The sequence below is a fragment of the Takifugu rubripes genome, chromosome 18 (assembly GCF_901000725.2).
Source record: "Takifugu rubripes chromosome 18, fTakRub1.2, whole genome shotgun sequence".
Classification (NCBI taxonomy): domain Eukaryota; kingdom Metazoa; phylum Chordata; class Actinopteri; order Tetraodontiformes; family Tetraodontidae; genus Takifugu; species Takifugu rubripes.
The window spans coordinates 3960402-3982206 of NC_042302.1; the positions used below are offsets into that span (position 1 = coordinate 3960402).

A 21805-nucleotide genomic window follows, 5' to 3' on the forward strand; every position below is an offset into this window, starting at 1 on the left:
TCGCCCGACAAAAACGCCTCTAGCGTCGTCGGACGGGAACAAGATGGCGTCAAGGATTCTTCCACTGCCTTGCTCGGGGTCGTGCACTCGTGGGTGGCGGCGCCGTGCGCGCTCTCGCCGCAATTATTTCCTGTTTTCAGATCCCGAGAGAGAAGTTGACTGTTTAACGAGCCGCCCGCGTCCGTGCGCACACGTCTGTGTCCGGGAGTCGCTCCGGACTACAGTCTGCAGCCGTGGTTTGATTCGTGGAAGAAGCAGAAAATTATCTTCCCCCACTGATGTTACACAATCACCCATGTTGCTTCCACCTTTGAATTAACACCCAAATTAACCAAAGACTTAAATTTATTCGAGAATCATGTGAGTGAAAGTTGGCATGATGGAATTGTTTGTCTTCGACCGCCATCTAGTGGTCAATGTGAACAACACACCTATTTACTTCCGTTTACTTATTTATTCACATTTTGCTGTTTTTAACTGCTCAATTGTTTTATATATTATATTTTTAAATGATATAAAGAGTGGGGACATTCTGATTTGTGTGGACTGTGGGATGAAGCACAATTAAATGTTAGTTTTATTTGCGCCAGCAGTTGCATTTTATAGGACCATACATAAACAACCAGAATACTAATCTGCATAGGTCTCATACACCCTGATAGAGAAACCGGCGGCATTCTTTTTACTAAAACACATTAATGTTAATTTATGGTATTTACCAGGCTGATTTGTCAAGAAAACTGAATAGTGCCGTCATTTAGGGTCCATTGTCGTTGTGAACAGGAAGTCTGCTGCTAGAAAACTGAGGAGGCGCTGTCATTTCAATACGGCTTCCTGTCAACCAATCACCACAAAGGAAACCCAGAGGTCGTCCAATCACAGCTCCCGTTATTGGGAGGTGGTTTATTGACAAGAGAAGGTGACTCCTTGGCTAGCAGGACAGAGGATCACAAAAATCTCAACGCAGATCCCCCAAAGAGGACTGTTGTTTCTGATATAAGCAACGATGTCTTCTTTTGGAAGGGTCCTGGGAGTCCTCCGGGCGGGATCTCGGCTCGCCATACGCGGTCCACAGAGAATACCGACCAGAAAGTGAGCAACGTCAACCCCGCTAGCATCTTGGCTAAGGCTCGCTATGCTAGAGCAGCGACATGCTAACAGCCTGTCAAACTCACAAATGAATCTCGGCTATTATCATTGTTTGGGGATGCTTTAAATCTATGGCCTATTTAGATCTTATTTTCAATGTACCTTTGCTTCCCAGAGCTGGAGGCGGCCCGCATATTGAGCCTCAGTACAGACAGTACCCGCAGCTAACGAAGAACCAGAAGTTCGAGTCTGAACTGCTCAGCGGTGCCATGTGGTTCTGGATCCTCTGGCACCTTTGGCACGATCCCGATGCAGTTCTTGTAAGTACATAATTCCCACCGAAGAGCAGTGTGGCGATGCACAACAAAACGGAGTGTTAAGCAACTGTTTTACGTCAGAAACCTGATTATGTAGCGATCTATTTAGTGGTTTTAAGCTCCACAAGTGTCGGGTTGTCCACCCGTCTTTCTCATGCACCCAAAACATGGAAGTAAATTTGTATCACTCCTTCCATACAGGGCAGTGATGTCTCTTGATTGATCTTGTACTTGAATAAACCACCATGTCAGATGACTGAAAGGTTCTTCATCTTTATGTAGGGTCACTTTCCCTGGCCTGACGCTTCCCAGTGGACAGATGAGGAGCTTGGAATCCCCCCAGATGATGAAGAATGAGGTATTTTCTGTCACATTGAAGGTACAATGCTGATCTGTTCAGTTTGGAATGATGACAACAAGCACATTTTTGCTTTGTAAATTGATTAATAGACCAGTGTTCTGTGACTATAAATCCTTTTTAAGATGATCCTCAGTATCTTTTTTTAATCTTAAGTTATCCTCCACTTAAAACAAACTTTATGGTGGTGTGAATCAATGAAATGTTTGATTCTTGTTTGCAGATCCAGATGGATGGAAGCTGTTGGACAAGTTTGGAACTGTTCATGTTGTACATAGACTAATAAAGTTACCTTTAACTTTAAAAAAACAACCCTGTGTGATCACATATTGACCAGACAAGCATCTTATTTCATCAGTTTTATTTACAAGCAATTTTTTTTTGTTTTTTTTTTTAAATTCAGAAAACCAAAATTGCAACGCATCAACAGTGTCACAGTTAGCCAGTGTTCGTAAGGTTAAAAACAAAAGCAGTTCCGGGGAAAATATCGCAGGAAATTACACCCAAAAGAAATGCCGAAGGAACTGCCCTTCAAAGCCAAAACGGAGGGAAGGATTCTGGACTGCCAAGACCACAAAGGAAAAAACCCTGCCTGCGGGCCAGCTCGATTCAGTGATGGCATGCAAAGGTGAACGTGTAGTGTAGGAAAAGAGGGAAAAGTCTAAACACCAATACTGAAGTTGAACACCATCGGGAAAAGCAGTGAGGGACACCAGCGAAATCCATGTAACAGAAGTCCCGAAAAGCTGAGGAGTTTGTCTTTTTTAAGTGGGAGGTGAATCTCAACCGCGCTGGTGGTTAAATCAAAGGTTCGTGTCCATGGCAACATTCCCTGAGAGTGAAGAACTGCACAGCCGAGCCACGGTTTTCCAAAGCTCGTCCTGTCGGAGTTCCTCAGACGGTCACTTCCTGTGAACGCTGACGCCACAGTGGCTCAATACTTCTTTTTTTGCTTATTTAAAAGTGGCACCGGTTTGGTGGGGGGGGAGTTCAGGCGTCGATATGGAAGTTGACCCAAACTAACCTAGTTTCTATTGGCATAAAGCCCGACCGCTGTGGCTACAGGGACGACGGGAACGCGATCTATCCCACCGGGAAATGAGAGGAAATCCGACAACAGAAGATGCTACTCGACAGACGAGGATCACGCACGCTAAAACATCCACATTTACAAATAAAAAAAAAGAATTAAAAAAAAAAGCTGAGGCTTCCGGCTCCAAATATAATAAAATCATTCTCTTTCAATTAATAAATACATCATTCAAAATCCATAAAAATAACACATTAAAAAAAATCCAACAGTATGTATAACCAGAATAAATTAAGCAGGATTCATCTAAGTCTCATCTTCAGGCGTCTCCATCCTGAACCTCACGTCTTTTTCAGTTCGGGGGGGGGGCACTGCGCCGCCTCCCCTCCTCCTCCACAGTTATTATTGCTGGTGTGAATGAGATTCAAAAACAGGGGGGGGGGGGACGACAAACACGCGTGAACTGAAAAATACAAACAAAAAGCACCATTGTGAAATTTCCCTCCTCTTCGTTAGCACCTGGCGTAATCCTCCGAAAGTGGAAAAAGGGCTCCGGAACGCCGTCTCGGCTCCTCCGGTTGGTTCCGAGTGTGCTTGTGAAGTCCGATACCCTGTCTGCTCCGCACAGTGAACGCGTGTCGGGGTTCGTCCGTTTGGGTTGTGGTGATTTGTTCGCTTGGGGTCGACTCCAGGCGGCCGGCTCCAGGGGAAACAGTTCTGTTTTCAAGCGGGGAACGGCGCCGCGGGCCCGTCTCCGGCCTACACGAAGACGCGGCTGTGTCTGCTGAGCTTCAGGATCTTCCCCAGCCTCTGCTTGGCTGTGGCCATGCCTTTTTTGGGCCGCTTGCCTGGAGGAGAAGGTCACGCGTTAATAACAGCGATCAAAACGGCGTGAAGGAACGAGCAGAAGCCAAACCTTTGGTGGCCTGATTGCTGACGGGCGGCGGGTTGGGGGCCTGCCTCTTGGAGGGGTGCAGGGGCGGGGACATGGAGGGCTCGCAGTACTGGAAGTCCATCTCTGGGTCCATCTCCCTCCGGTTGAGGGGACTGGGCAGCCCCTGATTGTCCCAGGCCTCCCTGCTGTTGCCCTGACTGTCCATGGGATTCTCGTCCCCCTGCAGGTGGCGCTGGTGCTGCGCCGCCTCCCTCTGCTCCAGCAGCGAGCGCTGGTCGGGGCCGGGCCACCAGGGGCCCTGGGACGAGGCCACCCTCTCCGGCTCGGAGCACAGCAGGCCGGCCATGGACAACATCCCCTGAATGGCCTCCGCTGTGCTGGGCGAGGTAGGACGTTCTCTGCGGGGAGCAGCGGGACACCGTCACAACGCCATTCCGCCATCGGCGAGATCGCTCGCCGCGCGCGCGCGCACGTGTCATCACCGTTTGAGTGGTTTGTGTTTGTGCCTGAGTTTCTGGCCACCCTGGTCCAGCTCGATGGTGTGCCCTGAGCCCTTCTGCTGGGCGGAGACCCTCTCCTCCTCCTCCTCCTCCTCCTCCTCCTGGGAACTGTCCGAATCTTCATCAGAGGAAGACGAAGACGCTTTCTGCTAACAGGATGAAGCATGAAGATGTCAATCCCCCGGGGGTTTGCACATGTGCAGCCGAGCGAGAGCCTCAGTCAGAGATATTTATCTCATTTACCTCCGAGGAAGAGTCGCTGTCCGACTCCATGTCTGACACGCTGGAGTGTCCTGAGACGTCTTCCCTGAGTTCAGTCTTCATCCTCTCCAGTCCATCTGAGGAAAACAGGAAGAGTCAGCAACGGCCCCACCTGTGCGTTAGCGTCCGACTGCCACCGACTCACGGAAGAGTTTGGACTTCCCGTCCGCGGCGTGCAGATGTTGACCGTCGTGCGTCCTCTCCAGCTTCACATCCAGGAAACTCTTTGGTGGGCCGACCTGTAAACCTTCTCCCTCCGTCTTTCCCGTGCTGCTTCCCAACCTCCGCATGTCTCTGCGCACACAACCACGCAACGGTCACTTCCTCTTTCCAGGTGGCGGCGAGAACGCAGAGGATCCGCGGGGGCCTCACCTGATGATCCGGCCGTTAACCAGCATCAGCTGCAGACGGTTGTCGTCCAGAGATTCAGCGGCGGCCGCCGACGCTGTGGACACTTTGTTGAGCTTCCCATGAACCTTTGCACAGAACGCGGGGTCCTACGCGGAACAGCCGGTGTTCGGGTTAACACTTACAACAGGTTAGAGCACGTGTTCTTTGTCGGGCCGCTGCGCTCACCTCCTCCAGTGGGCCCACCTCCAGCCTCCTCAGCACCTCCCTGGTGTGTCGCTCCAAGATGTCCAGGTTTGACGGCAGCTTGGGAGCGTGCCGCTGCTGCTCCCTCAGCCGCCTGGCGGCGCGTCTCGCCCGCCTGGCCTGACACAGCCTCTCCAGCGGAGAGCGGGGGGCGGGGAAGCCGTTGGGGGCTCCTGCACAGACACTTCCCTGAGATTTTACTGGCTTGTTTCCATTGAGCGGTTCCTCCTGGGGTGGTGCACAGAACACTGTTAGCCCCGCCCTCTCCCCCTGGAAACGCCCACTTTGGAGGCTCCCTGACTTACTTCCAGGTAGCGGATCTCCTTGGTGAGCTCTTTAATGAGATGGTTCGGCCTGATGTTGTCTGGCACCTCACTGGTTGGTTCAGACACCTGTAAAGGCAGCAAGGGACAGGTGAGGGACAGGGGAGGGACAGGAGAGGGACAGGGGAGGGACAGGAGAGGGACAGGGGAGGGACAGGGGAGGGACAGGGGAGGGACGGGTGAGGGACGGGTGAGGGACAGGGGAGGGACAGGGGAGGGACGGGTGAGGGACAGGGGAGGGACGGGTGAGGGACGGGTGAGGGACAGGGGAGGGACAGGGGAGGGACGGGTGAGGGACAGGGGAGGGACAGGGGAGGGACAGGGGAGGGACGGGTGAGGGACGGGTGAGGGACAGGGGAGGGACAGGGGAGGGACGGGTGAGGGACAGGGGAGGGACAGGGGAGGGACAGGTGTGGGACAGGAGAGGGACAGGGGAGGGACAGGGGAGGGACGGGAGAGGGACGGGTGAGGGACGGGGGAGGGACAGGGGAGGGACAGGGGAGGGACAGGGGAGGGACGGGTGAGGGACGGGTGAGGGACGGGTGAGGGACAGGGGAGGGACAGGTGAGGGACAGGGGAGGGACGGGTGAGGGACAGGGGAGGGACAGGGGAGGGACAGGTGTGGGACAGGTGTGGGACAGGAGAGGGACAGGAGAGGGACAGGAGAGGGACAGGGGAGGGACAGGGGAGGGACAGGAGAGGGACAGGAGAGGGACAGGTGTGGGACAGGGGAGGGACAGGAGAGGGACAGGAGAGGGACAGGTGAGGGACAGGTGTGGGACAGGTGAGGGACAGGGGAGGGACAGGGGAGGGACAGGTGTGGGACAGGTGAGGGACAGGTGAGGGACAGGTGTGGGACAGGTGAGGGACAGGGGAGGGACAGGGGAGGGACAGGAGAGGGACAGGTGAGGGACAGGTGTGGGACAGGTGAGGGACAGGTGAGGGACAGGTGTGGGACAGGTGAGGGACAGGTGAGGGACAGGAGAGGGACAGGTGTGGGACAGGTGAGGGACAGGTGAGGGACAGGGGAGGGACAGGGGAGGGACAGGGGAGGGACAGGTGAACTCACCTCTCGTTTCAACCAGGTCCTCAGTGCACGTATTAAAGCCTTGACACCCTCCACCAGGTAGGGTGGGGGAGGACAGTTGTCCTCTCGAAGCTCTGAAGGAGCGAAAAAAGAACTTTTTGGAGGCCTTTTCAACATTCCACATATTTATTTCCATATGCACTTTCATGTAACCTAAAGTCTTCAATGAGTTGGGGTTTTTAAAGTCGCTTTATTGGACCAGCTTTGATTTTTCAGACAAAACTGCAGATTCTTTGTGTTTCGCTTGTTTGACTTTTACCTTTTAGCGTTTCCAAAAGGTTCTTGGCCACATACCAACAGATGGCCTCGAAGTAGGGAAACTTAAAGAGGTCTGGGGTTTTCAGCCGACGTTCCATTTCATAACACCTACGAACCACATGAACCGCTTGAATAACAGCAGAAACCGCTCCAACAAAGACAGAAATCCAGCTCTAAATGCAGCGTACCTGAGCTGCATGCCAATATTGAGGTTGTGGAGGAAGTTCCCTCCAAATGCCATGCAATCCTGAGAGGTGAGAACAGCATGGATCCAGCCTGCAGGGGGCGCAGTTGCACAGGGGTTAAACAGAACACAAGACTTCTGCCTAAATAAACGTGTCCGCCTGCAAACAGTCACGTGTGCGTGCACACACACACACACACACACACACACACACACACACACACACACACACACACACACACACACACACACACACACACACACACACACGAGCTTCCTGTCCTCCCACAGCTGGACATTTAACAGCTAAAGCGCTGTAAAGTGATCGTCTGATGAACCCGGCTGAAGGTAAAGTGAGACAGAGCAGAGTCTGGGGGGCTGGTGCGCGTCTGATAGGCAGGCCTGATAAAGCCCTGGGTGACTGACCCTCTGTGTTCTCTGACCCCTACTTAATTCCTGCCTCTCCACACCCTCGCTGCCTGACAAAGCCCCCGTTGGCCTCCTGAGAGGAGCGTCGCTGGAATCTCGATTGTTGGCCGCGCTTTGTCTCCGTCGTCCGAGCAAAGGAACTCAAAAGATTTGAGTTTCTATAGGAAGAGCGATGATTGAAGGGCTGAAGATGCGAGCGGGGAAAGAAACCCCGTCACGTTGGCTTCGACACACGGGATCAAAACACTGCTCAAAGTTGGACTTCAAAGTTTGCCTTACAAGCTACTTTCACCCTATACCACTATTTTCCATCCAGCTGCTTTATAGTCGTGACCATTAAGACCTGTTTGGGTTGGTTAGGGAGAAAATTCCTGTTATGTTATTTTCCTTTGGCAGCGACGGAGGAACTTGAAGAGGCCTGGACTTTCCTGGCAGGAATCATGGGAAGTGTGATGATTTCAGCTTTTCGAGCGCACGTGAAAATGCTGGACTGGTGCAAAGAAAAAGTCCGGCTCGGGCCGGTCGCGGGTGCTATGGCGACGTGCGAGAGGCCGTTGGTGGCGGCACCCACCTGTGGGGATGAGCAGGGTGGTTCCCTGGGGGACGACACACTTGTAGCATTTCTCCACTTTGTCTCCAAAGAACACTTCGCTCTGATTGGGCGAGGAGCTCCATGCCTCGTATAGTGCAAGGTTGGTGGGAGTGGGCTTGATCAAGTAGAAGACCTTTTCACCCTGCAAGAGGAGAAGAACAGAGTCTACCAACGGCCTCAGACAGCGTGAGATTAAGGTTCTTATGTAAAGTAGAGCGCTGCTGCCCTCAGAGCTGCTTGATGAAGGAATGTGATGCGAGGGGAAGGGTGACCTTTATGTGTAGCCAATCAGATGCGACTGTATGCCCCAAATCCCCCCATATACACGAGAGAAACACTAAAAATCACACTTGAAAGGGCAACTATATTGCAGTCTTACCCAGAGAACGTGGTACCAGACTGAGGTGCCACCAAAGTCTATGTGGAAATCGGTGTAGCTGTCCTTGACTCCCATCAGACAGTACTTCTGGACAAAAGGTTTAGGGAAGAAGGAGTCATCTGGCCAGTAGTTCTCCACCCAGGACATCTTCTGAGCCACATCGGGCACCTCCACCAGCTCAGACATCCTGGAGAAGCATTAACACGACAGTTTCAAAATAATCCGCATCCGATGAGCTACACGTTTCACTTCCTGCTCGGCCGTTAATCCGAGGTTACAGAAGGGCTTCCTTGGGCCACGGGACTGTAAAGGCAGCAGCGTTGCTCACTTGGTGTCGGAGAACTCCAGGCTGATGAGGTTGAGGACCTTTGGTCGATGAGGAGCTGTGAAATACTTGATGAACTGGCTGAGTTTCATCTTGCTGTCGGCCTGCCGCGCCACATCAATCACATCAATGACTTTGTCGCCACCTACGTGAGAGATAAGTACGGTTCAGCTCAAATAAGATCAGATTGTGGAACTCGACAGTCCTGTGATAAATGTCTGCAACTTTTGAATTGCTGCTGCGTAGGAGTGGGGTTCAAAGGGGTCAGAGGCCCGCTGGCACCTCCGCTAGCTTTCAGACATCGAGCCTTGAGGGGAAACTGGCACGATTATGGCAGCCCGAGGAGGAACTGTTGAGGGGAGGTAAGCAAGACAATCCGTCAATCTGTCTGGGCCAGCAGTCCCCGAGGGGGCGGAGTGGGCGGAGGTGAGAGAGGGCCGCGGCGTTTACATGAGCGTGTGCGTGGGAGCGCGGACGCAGAGACAGATTCAAGTAAGATGTGAGAAAGAGCATGTGTGCGGTTCATGCGGTGCTTTTTAAGTGCAAAAGAGGGAGGAAAAAAAAAAGAAGAAAAGAAGCCGAGTCAACACACACCCAACAGTTGGGACGCTACAAATCACACTCGGGTGACACGTGGGGCCGGAAGTCAGGCCAGGCTGCAGCCTGTGTAGCGGGACAGCTGGTTGTTGTGTTCTCCCCACACCCCTCCCACACACCTTTTTTATTACCCCTCTGCATGTTCCGCCGCTCACACACCCACACAGACAGGCGCTCACATGCACACACACACCTCCGAGGGCCCAGCTGGCCAGCGTCTGATGACGGAGAACAGCTGGAGAGAAGGCAGGCGGATGCCTGCGAGCGCTGCAGACGCGGGGCTTTTAGAAGCAGAGAAATAGCTGGGGGTTTTTTTTTTGCCGTTTTCTGGGAAAAGTCAACATCTTCATGTTGAAACTTGCTGAGCGAAGTTTGACACATGCTGCTGATATTTGCAGCCAGAATGCAACCGTCTAGAAACCTCTTCTCGGTTTGTTTCGGACAGAAGCCTCTCCTGCAGCCACTGGTCACCGACCACACACGGCTCAAACCAGCAGACACACACATCCATCCTCTCCTCCCATTGTCTTCCAGCTATAAGAAACACGAGCCCAAATCGGCCTCTGCTCCCAGCACCTGTGCCTTGCATTAAGGCTCAATAGGGCATGGGAGCGCCAGATCCACAGAGAGAGGGAGTCTGTAATCTGAACTTCACGATAAAACGGCGGTGCGTTTGGTAATGGGCTTGTAACAGGAGCTGGGAAGTGGCAGCCTGTTTCAATAAGGAAGTGCTGTGGTCACAGCGAGGGCAGTGAAAGCTTAGACGTCACCCGTTCCGCCGTTGCCCGATGCCTGATAAGTGGGTTAAAACCCCGTGAACCTGGTAACCTGCTGGTATTGACACCCAGATGGCACCTGCTTGGAGGGCTGGTTTCATCAGCTTCTCAGGAGAAGGTGTGTACGCTTGTGGTCTATGATGCAACTGAAACTGATGTGACTAAAATGCTGCCTTACAGTTGTAAACAAATACCAACTGAGCGCGCAGAGCTGTGAAAGGGAGTGAAGAGTTAGATACGCCCGCTGGAACCGGTTTATACTTAAGAAGAGAGCCTGTTTATCGTGAATCACCCTTACCGACGTAACGCTCCACATCCAGCACTGAGAAGGTGGGGGGTGGGAGTTTGAGTCCCAGGCCTTCCGTCTCTGTGACCTTGATAGGGTAGTTGAAGCTGTGCCGTTCCAAGAATCTGGGCGTCACCTGCTCACCCTCCATCTTTCTCAGGATGTCCTCTCCGCTGAAACAAGGGGACAGCGAGTAAGTGAGTGGTCCCTCAGGTTTGGGTTAGCTTCGGTTAGCTTGCTCCCATCGTATCTACCTGGCAAAGGTTCTGCTCTGGAGCTCCTTGATAAACACTGGGGTGCCGGCCTGCACCGGCCTGGATCCATCATCCGGCTCAGTGTAGTCGTGTCTGTGCCAGTTGTTGCGCTTTTTCACTGCAGCAAACAGAGACAGAGTGAAGGGCTCGCCATGCCGTTCAATTAACCAGCTCATGTTGGCCTCTGGGCTCACAGGGCTGGACCCATCCCCCCCATGGAAGAAAAGAAAAACTCAGATCGCAGACTGACCCTCTCCCCCCAGGAAAGGGAGGAGGGAACCCGAACGCGACGAGGGGTTAGATGTGGAAATCCATGTTGTTCCTGGCCCGGCGAGGACAAATACTCACTCAGGGAGGGTCCTTGTACGACATCACAGTTGGGACAGTGGTAAACGTCGATATCCACCGCATGATGCTCCTCCACCTGCACACAGCTGGGGACACAGGACGGAGGCCAGTCAGTCAGGCCCACATTAAAACAGCAGAGAAAATAAAGGCCAGAGGTCACAAAATGACCTTCGCTCAGATCTGCGTTGGCGCTGGTTAACAACACATCACCGACAAACAAAGTCACGACGTCCGGTCGCCCCGGCCTCCGCGCAGTGCACACACGCCAAAGATGCCACACCGCCACAAATACTCAGGATTAGCTTTGGCCTGGCCAGACCGGCAAGTTGCAACAAACAGCATTCGGGGTAATTTAAGATGTTTAAAGCCAGCAACAACTACCACTAAAACCAAACCGTTGACTCCACTTTACAGCCGACAGCAATGGGGGTATAAGGCATAAATGACGGGCCTTTACAGCACCTCTTACGCACAGCAGACGGCCTGTGAGGCGCTTTGATCTTCTCAGAACCTCCAGGAAACTCTAAAGGACATGACGCCGGGGGCCGTGAGCTCATCAGGAAGTGGTGAGCTCATGCCAAAGCTGGCGTTAATCACCCCGGTAGCACCCTGTCCCCCGGTCACTGCTTCCACGGGTCACCGTCGCCGAAACGAGAGTCTCACCAAGCTCTAAAAACCTATTTACGCCGGTTTTATTTGTAAAACATGCGAGTTGTGTGTTGCAGCGCTGGATGTGCCTGCTGAATCCAGCAAGGGGAGGAAGTGTGCTGCTTGTGCACGTGAGCGAGCGGAGGAGAAACAACAGCGTGATGCAGCGTTTGGCCGGAGCAGGAAGCCGAGCTCATGTGTCAAGAATCCGGGTCCAAACATGTGGCTGTTCGCTGGGTTCAATGGGGGAGAGCGTGAGTCACACAGTCCGTGCTGCCAAGTTCTGAGAGACGTGCGGGGGCAGATTGAGCACGAGCTTGGGTGAGTGTCCTTATCTGACTCTGGGCTGTCTTTTATATAACAGCCCAGCAGGAAATCCAGGGCACTGTGCCGCACTGGCCCCGCTCTCTGAATACACCATTAATGATTAATACCTGACAAACTCACATGTTTGTCAACCTGCACAAAGGGACCGAGGGACGAAAACAGGCGAGGCTGCCGTAACGAGGGGGGGGGGCAGTATATCACGGAGCTGTAGTCCGACCCCAGGGTGGCTCTGTGACGCTGCCGCTGCAGATTAACAAGCACAACATCCCGCCGCCATCAGCGGCCCCTCTCCCTTCACTTCCTCTAATCACGGGCCTCCTTCCTGTGACTGAGAGGGCTCATTCATTAGGCTCTTCACTGTGAGGGACTCATTGTCCTGCACCATCGGCACAGAAACACAAAAGCTGGAGGCGGGCACGGCCATTATTTTAAGCTCTAAATGACAGCTCTGCATGGGGTAGTGACACGCCTGCATTAAGGAACTGGCAGCGATCTAATAGATGAGGGAGGGGGGCAGATACTGGTGATGAGACCAGCCAAACACACACCTGGTCATCCATCTAACACAGAAGCCTACGGCTGTGCAGGTCCTGTTTGCTAATGCGCTCCACCGCTCAAACAAAGCCAAGATAAACGCTGTAGGACCTGGACATGGAGGAGCCAGCGAGTCCACACAGATGGACATATCAGTGCTTTGGTTTAACTGGTCGGAGCCCAAAATGTGACCTCACACACTCTGCTTTGGCAAAACCATTTGCTTCATTAGAGAAGATTGCCCTGCGAGTTTGACTGGTTTAACTGGTCATGCTACAGCCGCGTTGCCTTCACACACATCTCCACCACGAGTGTCTCCAGGCACCCGGTGTAGAACCTACCGTCACCTAAGCTGTTGCTGGGGTAACTCTCTGGAGAGTGAGTATGTATGTATGGCCTAACCTGACGTGAGACATGCCTTCAATGTCATAATTAAAGCTAACTTCCAATCAATGGGTGGTGTCTGAGCCCTAATCAGTGCCGACCACCCTCCAGACACAGTCCTGCTAATAAACAGGTTCTAAAAAGCCCTGAAATGTCTCTTCTGTCAACAACACGGGATGAGTGCACTGAACACCCCCCCCCCCCCTCGCACACACGCACGCTCATGCTTCCAGCCACTTAGCATAAACACTAAACAACAGTGAAGAGGTTCTCCATCCCTCTTCGGTGCGCTCACACCCTCTATGACAGTGACAGATCATGCGTTGAACTTGGCCAGCCGGAGCGCCCATCCATCACTCCCCCAGCCCCCGATGAGCCCCCGATCCGTCATCACCGTGCTCGCGCCCGTAATGGCCTAGCGCACCTGACACGCACTCAACCCCGGGATCCCACCTGACCCGCTGAGGGTTTCTACCAACAAAACCCCGAATTAACTGCGATTATCTCTTGGCGTTCAGCTCGGACACTGGCGGCAACAATCGCCAAGAGGGCGGGTTCTAAACCTTTCCACGCCATCAGCACGCCGTCATCCGCCGCCAGAAAATATCCCTTTCCGTCTGGCCGGCGTCGTGGGAAAGGAGCAGGAAATGTGGCCGTTTTGGGAGCTGCGCATTCACGGCGTGAGCGTCTGATATTAGTCATCAACAGGGGGAAGCTCCAACATTTGTTCCTCTTCTTGTTGCCACATGACACCCAGACAGGCTTTCTTGGCTCTCACACACACGCCACAAATACTGGCCGCCAAGTTTTTGGCAGGCGGTTTAATGTGGTTACGCAACAGGCTCCGTCATTTCAACACAGGCATAAACAGATTATTGTGTTCATAAACAGTTGCCGTGGAGATGCACCCACACAGGCCGATTAGGAGACGGAAGCGTGCGCAAATTCTTTGTTAGCCCGTGGAATCACGTGACTAAAAGGGGCTGCTTCCCCGTGACGCCACGCTTTCCTGGACACTTCCATGCTTCGTTATTTTTATGCTGGGCTAAAGATTAACTTACAATAATAAAAAAAAACTTGAACGCGATTTTAAAAACACCTGCTTATCACCTTTTCCTGTGGATCAGAGGTCAGTAAGTGCTAAATGATGCATTTATCGTCCCCAGCCAGCGGATAGCAGCGATGTGTAATGATTATGTAATGACTACAGTACCAAGTACAGTCTGTAACATTATCTAGGACATTTGTACCCCCAACAAGCTTCACACCACAGTGATAAGCAGGGCAACAGTTATGGAGAACGTCATGACTAAAACCCACCATGCAACCTTCGTGTTTTTAACTAAAAACCCCACCTTTATCAACAGAGCATGAATGAAAATGAACTACAACGCTGGTCTGTAATCTAATAATCTGTAATCTACACAAGGACGTTTAGAATGAAGCAAACGTGAAGGATTTACGAGCCATGCTCCTGCAGATGCGCGGCAGTACCGCTGCTCGCCGCCAGGGGCACCGACCATGTGGATCCTCCGCTTCAAAGGGGATTTAAATTTTTCAGGCTGTCAATCAAGCCCAACCAAAACAAGCTCCCCATTCTCAGCCGCGCCTTTGCGACTAAACGATCCGTATTACTATGGGAGACTTCAGAAACACGACTCGAGTATCTGTACAAATATCTGTACAACAAAACGTGAAAAAGAAATGTGCGATCAGGTAAAACTTGTCCGATCGAGTCGGCTCGTTGTTGGTCGCCAATACCTCCAACGGTTCCTCACTGAGGCCGATTTAAATGTACATCCCCTTTAAAGTACTTCGCTCTGTTAAAAGGAACAATAAAACTACCCGTAAAAGTGTCTAGAAGGGGTTGGGAAACATTCGTTCGTGTGTCACGATCGCGCCTCCAAGCTTCCGATCGCCCCGGCAGACTGACACTATTTGGCAATCCTGATCGATACGTATATGAGAGGCTAAAACTATTTGCTATTGATTATACTGGCGTCAATTGTGTTTAAATGCAGCGCCAATGAAGTAACAATACACGGTTTTGCCGGACAGATCACAGGTCCTGAATAACAGGCATTTATGAGAATGAAGAACCAACTACCAATAGTTGTCGTCAATAGACGATTTTAAATCCCCGTCGCCCACCGCTAGCGTTAGCAAGCTACGTTGGCTAACACTGAACACCGCTCCGATATCCATCGCCTTTTTAAATAAACAACCGCTTTCTTTCGCTTCTAACGAACCCCGTCTCGAGAAAGCACCATAGCCGACCTACCTGCCGTGAAACCAATCTTTACAGATGTCGCACTCGATCATAAACCGGTTCACATCGTAAGGCTGCCGGCAGACACAGTACAGCGGGACCGCCGCCATCTTCCTACTGTCCCCAAACAACGCAGGAATGAAGCGGGGCGGGGATTTAACTGAGCTTCCGGAAATACCCGAAGGAGGCCGAGTGAACCCGAAAAGCCATTCGGGGGTAATCCCACCTCTGACGTCACATTCCAAAGTATTCATTTCTATTTGGTTGTGCGTGGGCTCGCCAACAATAGACGCAAAACCTTAACTTTTTTAAATGTCATACTATCTACAACGTTGTTTATTCGGTTTAATTTTATATAGTCATGCAATTACTTACCATACATTTACTTTAAACAAACGCGCTTGGACTTTGCCAGAAGTTTGTTAACCTGCACTATGAAATCAATCACAGGTCTTGCTTAATCAATCTAATATGCATCTAATATGCATCACGTGAACGGATGCAAACTAACAATGCAATTCTTGTCTTATGTAACGATAAAGCCACTCGCGGCAATTCGCAGTCCTACAATGTCTACAAGGAAAAATGCTTATTTACGTATGTTTACGCTGTCTGAAACCCGTGGGACAAGCTGCAATTCCCCTGAAATTTGCCGCATCAGCACTGACCGAATCAGTGCATTCTTAACAGCGCTGACAAAGAAACAGTAAAAAAAAACCTGTCATAATAATGTTTATACATTAGAGTTATAATTCCATTAAAAAACACACACACTATGTTCCCCCGGTATGTCTTCACAGGGCATGTCTGACATGCTCCACGTGCTTGTGCGCTGAATAGCAATGGGACCACCGACCCAGAGGAGCTCGGTCTCTAAACTGGCAGCACCCATCCCCCCAGACACCCATCTGTGCTCTTGTGCATAGGCAAGCAGACTTGGTGCGTGAAAGGACTGAAGCCACCACTGCACAGGAGACACATAAGAGTCATCCAGTGCGTGTGTGCATCTGAGTCTCTCCCCGGGTGCATATTTTCGCCTGCGAGATGCATACCTCATCAATGTCCTCAGGATGATAGTTGTCTGCATCACTGGGCTGTGATTATCATGGCCTTGCGTTTGTTTTTCTAGTCTGAGCAGGCCAACTTCATGTCTGGTCTGCAGGACCAGCACATGCCTCCCGGAGGTTAATTACCCTGTTGAAGTTGAGGTCAGTGGTCCGCAGTTGATTTATAACCTTAACAACTTAAATAACTGAAGAAACTATGCAGCCATTTTAGGTCACTTGAAATCCAGCAATACAACAGAAAATACACGTTGTGTTTCGTAAAGGACCATTAATTCAAAACTATCATGATATAATGGCGCGGACCTCCGCATATATTCGGTCCCGAAGGTGTTTATTATTATATTACTCTGATATCTAAAGAGTGTTGCAATAAAGGAACAACGTTACTTAAGCTCTAGTACTGATTAAAGAATAAAAACAATCAGATTCATGATTAAAAGTTAACTTTATCTAATAGGTACTGAGTTATTTAGTATTGAAGCGCCACCTGCTGGTCTAATTACTGCATCGGCACTCGTCCGGGCACGCGGGTTGCGTACACGCCGCCGTCACGACGTGACGTGAACGCGGAAGTAGCGCAACCCAAATCACGGAGCGCTGAGCGTTAGCTTCATGGGAACGTCGGAATTTTCAAGAAAAAGGGACATAAATTAATGTCATGATTTCAAAATCATGACTTTCAAAAATATGTTATCACCACAATGGCTGGGATTTAAATAAATGGTAAGATTCATGAAAATATTCTTTAATTTTTAAAACCTGTAGAAACCATTTAATTATCTTTAATTTCGTTTTTACAAAATTAATTGCATAAAATATATAGTAATTCGAGGACTAATATTTAGTGTGGGTTTATTTTAATTTGGTTATCTAATTTATGATGACTGACATTAATAACATTAATAATTTTTGCCAAAGTTATTTTAGAAAATATTAATCCTTATATAATGCAGCAGAAACAGCATTTGGAAACCGGCTTTGAATGCATCGCGCGTCAGTACCTTAATGATTTTTGTATATAACATCTACATTTTCCTGGTTTAATCATTCTTCCTGGTTGGTTCTAGTTTAAACCCATTACATGAAAAATAAATTGGTATACCTAAAGCTGCTGGACTCTCACAGACCTACAGATGAGGCGGCAGATGCGCAGGAGAGCCCTGAGCTCGCTGAAGGAGCTGGACGCCTTCCCTAAAGTGTCAGAGAGTTATGTGGAGACCTCAGCCACGGGAGGAACAGGTCTGTTTCCACTGTTGTCAACCTGTTCGGTAACAGAACCAGAACAGTCATCGCCCTCTCCTTCCTCTCCACAGTGTCCCTGATAGCCTTCAGCTCCATGGCACTTCTGGCTGTTTTAGAGTTCTTTGTTTATCGGGACACTTGGATGAAGTATGAGTATGAAGTCGATAAGGATTTTTCTAGGTGGGTTTCGCGGTGTCCAGAAGCATCACATAGTTATTACACAAACCAGTCCTGATATTCTGTCGTGTCGTTGACAGTAAAATGAGAATAAACATTGATATTACGGTCGCCATGAAATGCCAACGTGAGTGTTCAGAAACTATTCCACAACAAAAAGAACCGCCACATCCGACTCCAACAGGAAAATGACGTGTTCGTTTTCCCCATTTGCAGATGTAGGAGCTGATATTCTGGACTTGGCTGAGACCATGATCACTTCCAATGGCCTCCAGTATGAGCCTGTGAGTGAAGCCATCATAAACACACCGTCTGTCTTTGTTTCCCTTCTGTAAGTTTCCTGTCCCCCCCCCCAAAAAAATGCTTTTGTTCCAGACCATCTTTGACCTGACTCCACAGCAGAGACTGTGGCAAAGGTGAGCTCGGGTGTTCCTCTTCTTCATTTTCTTTTATTATTTACTGAAGGTTAAAATGTAGGCTCTTGAAACCCAAACTGGAGTATTTCTGGCATGTGTGCGTTTTTCAGGTCGCTCCTTCTTGTACAGAGCAGAATAAAAGAAGAACATGCTCTCCAGGAGGTCCTTTACAAAACCCTCCTCAAAGGAGGTCCCACGGCTCTGCCGCCACGGTCTGCTTCACACTATATATTCAGTATATTCTCAGTGTTGTGGCATTAAATATACCGTGTGTGTGTGTGTGTGTGTGTGTGTGTGTGTAGAAAGGATGCTGCGATGGAGCCACATAATGCTTGCAGGATATATGGGCACATTTACGTCAACAAGGTGGCGGGAAACCTTCACATTACTGTGGGAAAGTAAGAAACAGACCAACCAGGGCAGATAACTGATCACCACACTCTTGAAACAGCAAGTGCTAGCATAAATATTCAGTTTCAGGGAAGATAGGGCACTAACAGATGCCTCCAGCGGTCAGTCTGCTCAATCAGGAGACTCTAATTCTCATTTCCTCTTCTTTTTCAGGCCAATTCACCATCCTCAGGGTCACGCCCACATAGCGGCTTTTGTGAGCCACGAGAGTACGTAAACCTGAGCAGGTCTTATCAGCGCCAGCCTGATTGTTTTCCAATCAAATTGACCCTTTGCTGGTCCTGTTGCAGCATACAACTTTTCTCATCGGATAGACCACTTGTCGTTCGAGGAGGAGATAACAGGCATCATTAATCCTCTCGACGGTACAGAGAAAATTACTTCCAAACGTGAGTTTACTGACTTTAAAAGTAAAGTAAAAAAGAGGTGATGTTGGTTTTCTTGGAATTGTCTGAATCTCCATCTGTAGCTAACACGTTTTCCTGCAGATACCCAGATGTACCAGTACTTCATCACCGTGGTTCCGACCAGATTAGTCACGCACAAGGTATCTGCTGACACGCACCAGTTTTCCGTGACCGAACGGGTGAGTGAATCCAGAAAACCCTTTATTCCCCTCGGATCCATCTATTGAGCCTCAGTCATCACTCTGAATTGATCCAGCAGTGCCTTTCTGCTGCACATATGCGATTTATGCTGGGTTCCGCTCAAGGTTTCTTCCTCTTGACGACGCGTGTCTTCCAGGAGCGGGTGATAAACCACGCCGCGGGCAGCCACGGTGTTTCGGGCATCTTTGTGAAGTACGACACCAGCTCTCTGACGGTGACGGTCACCGAACAGCACATGCCGCTGTGGCAGTTCCTGGTGCGACTGTGCGGAATAGTTGGGGGAATATTCTCCACGACAGGTGGGTCTGGGAAAAAGAAAAGGGAAAATGGAAACAGGAAAAACTGTTTTTTTTTTTGTTTTTTTAATAAAGGAATGCTCCACGGGCTGGTCGGCTTCTGGTGTGATGTGATCCGCTGTCGCTTTCGACCACGTCAGCCCAGAGAGGTCGAGATAACTGTTTTTCTTAAATATTCTTGACTGTTTAGTCTATTGGAAACTTCTTTTAAAACCGTGTTGAACCTGTTGTAGGACATGCAGGTACGCGGTCCGATGAATGCCACCAATCACCACGGGCCCCCGGGGGCTGACCCCGGCCCTCAGGAGTAGCGCCGTCCTGCCTCCATCTCTGCTGCTGCTCACTGTGTGGTTTCATGTCAATATTACCTGTGAAACATTGAAATCAAGCTCATCTGGAGTACCTGTCGCCGGTGTTTGTTTATTTATTATTATTTGAACACTTTACTGTTCAAAATTCACATTTCCTTCCAGATTTTATGTGTAATTTGGACTGTTGACCTTTATGGTTCCTGGGCAAATTCTGCTCAAGTTGTGTGTTATTAATTTATTGAAAAATAATTGTAAAAGGGGAGACCATCCAAAAAAAGTTGATTGTGATTTTCTGTTTAACAAGATAGAATTTCAGAGCTTCACACTAGTCTGTTTGTTCGTCCAACATTGTGAAGCAACTTTCCAGCATGAGTGGAAGGGACACACAGAGATCACCGTGGGAAAGCAATTGTTTATCCAAATATAGGTTAGTTATTTGTTATTTATTGTTACCTCTGCTAAGGAGGTTACGAAACACACCGCATTTGTCAGTGTAAAAAAATTCTAAATGTCATGAACATATTTAAACGAAACTTTCAGGAACTGGCAGATTATTAAATTTTGCTGATGTTCTGGATTCTTGAGGCACTTTAACCTTTGGCCTTCCAAAGATCATGGGCCAAAATCAAAGCAAGTTGCTTTGATTACAAAGCAACCTTCTACGTTATGTGACCTTGTAGGCTACGGCCTATATACCATATATATACTATACTGAGGGTGGAGGTCGGAGCTTTGTTTTGTAGTTATAAATGTGAGTGAATATTGTATGTAAATACACATCAGGCAACGTGATGTGCATTTGTTGCATCATCTGTTACACTTGTGGAAATAAATATATTGGGATATTAAAACCTATTATCCAAAAATTTGATTGTGCCGAAGGAAGATCTGAAAAATGTGCAAAGGAGTGAATACAGACTCCATGTTTTCTAAAAAGGCCCCCAGAGGCAGCATGTACATGAACAAATAACATGAACAAATAAATTTCCATCACATCTTATGTCATTGTATTCATTTTTAATTTTTCATTTCAGTTTTACAGCATGATAAGCTAGAGAGAAGTGAAACAGTATCTGGGTAGAATGGGTAGAATTCATCCAGATGGACTAAAAAAGTTCTCGTTTGAAATGGCGCAGCACCCCCTGGTGCCAGATGAAAGGATCCTGGGTTCCAGAGTCCGAAAGGCAACAGTTGAGGAAGCAGCCTGATCCTGACAAAGGCAGCTCATAATGGGGTTAAAAGCTTTTCATCTCTTATAAAGCAAGAGATAAAAGGACATGATAAAATAAATAAAAGCCCATAATGGCACTGTTGAAATGAAAATTATCTAGTTTTTGTCCGAATGTTTGCTGGGTACTAATAACTGCAACAATGCCATCTCAAACATTGATTGATCTGTTTAACAAAATCAGGGACGATGAGAACGCCCACAAGATTGTTTCCCTGCTTCATCTGATGCTTCACATGGGTACCAAGCAATTAGAGAGTGGGGAACAAGCTCTGGATCCAGTCTGTGCCCTAACTCAAGAGCTCCTGGAGCAAAAGACCATTGTCAAGAACCTGAGTGAGTTGATCGACCAACAGGAGATCAACAAAACATCACAACTTGAGCAGAAATATATAGATATAAACAAGAAGCTTATGGACCTCCACAAAAAGAACCTTTTGATTACTGAAGTGAATAAGCGGATTTATATGAAGTGCAAAAGACTGGAGGGAAAACATGAGGAGCTCTGCCAATCCAACAAAAGTATAAAGGAAGACATGAAGGAGCAGAGATCTCTTATGCTGGATCTTCAGCAGAGGTTGGAGAGCTTAGAGGCCGTGAAGAACACGAAAGATGACTTACTGGACTCGGAGGATGTCAAGGAGAAGAATGTCAGGAGAGAAGATGGAAAGCCCTGTCCTCCAATCCCAAAGACAACAGAAGAGCTGAAGGAGCAGAAATCTTTAAAACCGGCTCTCCAGCAGAGGTTTGACAGGTCAGAGGGCAAGAAGTGCCAGGATGCTTTGTTGGACAAAAAGGAGGACAACTCAAAGCCGCGCAATGGCCAGAAGAAGCTCGTCAGCTCCTCAAAAGCAGGGAAAGAAAATGTGACTGAAGCAGAAAAAGAGAAGCAGCGCAAGATGATGGCAAAACCCCATGATGCACCTGAGAACAAGTCAGAGAAGAAGGCGTGTTCAGCCACTGCACAGGAGCCTCCTAAACTGGGAAACAGAAATAAGAACTGCA

At 49.5% G+C, this 21805-nt stretch overlaps 3 protein-coding genes across 7 annotated transcripts; 2 read left to right on the forward strand and 1 right to left on the reverse strand.

Moving 5' to 3' along the window:
• The first annotated feature begins 871 nt into the window (after positions 1 to 871).
• ndufb2 (NADH:ubiquinone oxidoreductase subunit B2) lies at positions 872 to 2073 on the forward strand. Of its 2 annotated transcripts, none has more exons than XM_011613274.2 (4): positions 872 to 1092; positions 1265 to 1409; positions 1689 to 1785; positions 1988 to 2073. In XM_011613274.2, exons 1-3 carry the CDS (start codon positions 1007 to 1009, stop codon positions 1761 to 1763), a joined length of 306 nt encoding a protein of 101 aa, XP_011611576.1. In that variant the 5' UTR covers positions 872 to 1006; the 3' UTR covers positions 1764 to 1785; positions 1988 to 2073. The 2 variants fall into 2 exon arrangements, with proteins under 2 accessions (XP_011611576.1, XP_003972759.1); XM_003972710.3 differs by having other exon boundaries at positions 1689 to 1764.
• Positions 2074 to 2148: 75 nt separating this feature from the next.
• kdm7aa (lysine (K)-specific demethylase 7Aa) lies at positions 2149 to 15178 on the reverse strand. Of its 2 annotated transcripts, none has more exons than XM_011613277.2 (18): positions 15057 to 15178; positions 10883 to 10968; positions 10535 to 10652; positions 10293 to 10453; positions 8625 to 8766; positions 8297 to 8483; positions 7897 to 8059; positions 6901 to 6988; positions 6714 to 6820; positions 6437 to 6528; positions 5350 to 5436; positions 5027 to 5272; positions 4823 to 4947; positions 4596 to 4744; positions 4433 to 4527; positions 4172 to 4335; positions 3711 to 4087; positions 2149 to 3642 (listed from the first exon to the last, which is right to left on the reverse strand). In XM_011613277.2, the coding sequence occupies exons 1-18, from the start codon at positions 15152 to 15154 to the stop codon at positions 3554 to 3556; spliced, it is 2574 nt and encodes an 857-aa protein (XP_011611579.2). In that variant the 5' UTR covers positions 15155 to 15178; the 3' UTR covers positions 2149 to 3553. The 2 variants fall into 2 exon arrangements, with proteins under 2 accessions (XP_011611579.2, XP_011611578.2); XM_011613276.2 differs by having other exon boundaries at positions 4172 to 4338.
• Positions 15179 to 16685: 1507 nt separating this feature from the next.
• LOC101077205 (endoplasmic reticulum-Golgi intermediate compartment protein 2-like) lies at positions 16686 to 19637 on the forward strand. 3 transcript variants are annotated; one of them, XM_003972769.3, is made up of 14 exons: positions 16686 to 16834; positions 17237 to 17350; positions 17425 to 17533; positions 17611 to 17657; positions 17747 to 17814; positions 17906 to 17946; positions 18057 to 18158; positions 18249 to 18344; positions 18511 to 18566; positions 18648 to 18746; positions 18846 to 18943; positions 19102 to 19264; positions 19337 to 19410; positions 19495 to 19637. In XM_003972769.3, exons 2-14 carry the CDS (start codon positions 17245 to 17247, stop codon positions 19570 to 19572), a joined length of 1137 nt encoding a protein of 378 aa, XP_003972818.2. In that variant the 5' UTR covers positions 16686 to 16834; positions 17237 to 17244; the 3' UTR covers positions 19573 to 19637. The 3 variants fall into 3 exon arrangements, with proteins under 3 accessions (XP_003972818.2, XP_029681728.1, XP_029681729.1); XM_029825868.1 differs by having other exon boundaries at positions 18846 to 18904; XM_029825869.1 differs by lacking the exons at positions 16686 to 16834; positions 17611 to 17657 and having other exon boundaries at positions 17334 to 17350.
• Positions 19638 to 21805: the final 2168 nt, after the last annotated feature.

Bases quoted from the DNA above. Each gene is read 5' to 3' on its own strand.
- ndufb2 (XM_011613274.2), top strand. From the start codon at position 1,007: ATGTCTTCTTTTGGAAGGGTCCTGGGAGTCCTCCGGGCGGGATCTCGG. The intron at 1,093-1,264 runs GTGAGCAACGTC...TTTGCTTCCCAG, and splicing joins CAGAGAATACCGACCAGAAA to AGCTGGAGGCGGCCCGCATA. The intron at 1,410-1,688 runs GTAAGTACATAA...ATCTTTATGTAG, and splicing joins ACGATCCCGATGCAGTTCTT to GGTCACTTTCCCTGGCCTGA.
- kdm7aa (XM_011613276.2), bottom strand. From the start codon at position 15,154: ATGGCGGCGGTCCCGCTGTACTGTGTCTGCCGGCAGCCTTACGATGTG. The intron at 5,273-5,349 runs GTAAGTCAGGGA...GCACCACCCCAG, and splicing joins AGGAGATCCGCTACCTGGAA to GAGGAACCGCTCAATGGAAA. The intron at 4,745-4,822 runs GTGAGGCCCCCG...TTGTGTGCGCAG, and splicing joins GTTAACGGCCGGATCATCAG to AGACATGCGGAGGTTGGGAA.
- LOC101077205 (XM_003972769.3), top strand. From the start codon at position 17,245: ATGAGGCGGCAGATGCGCAGGAGAGCCCTGAGCTCGCTGAAGGAGCTG. The intron at 17,658-17,746 runs GTGAGTGTTCAG...CCCCATTTGCAG, and splicing joins GGTCGCCATGAAATGCCAAC to ATGTAGGAGCTGATATTCTG. The intron at 18,345-18,510 runs GTAAGAAACAGA...CTTCTTTTTCAG, and splicing joins CTTCACATTACTGTGGGAAA to GCCAATTCACCATCCTCAGG.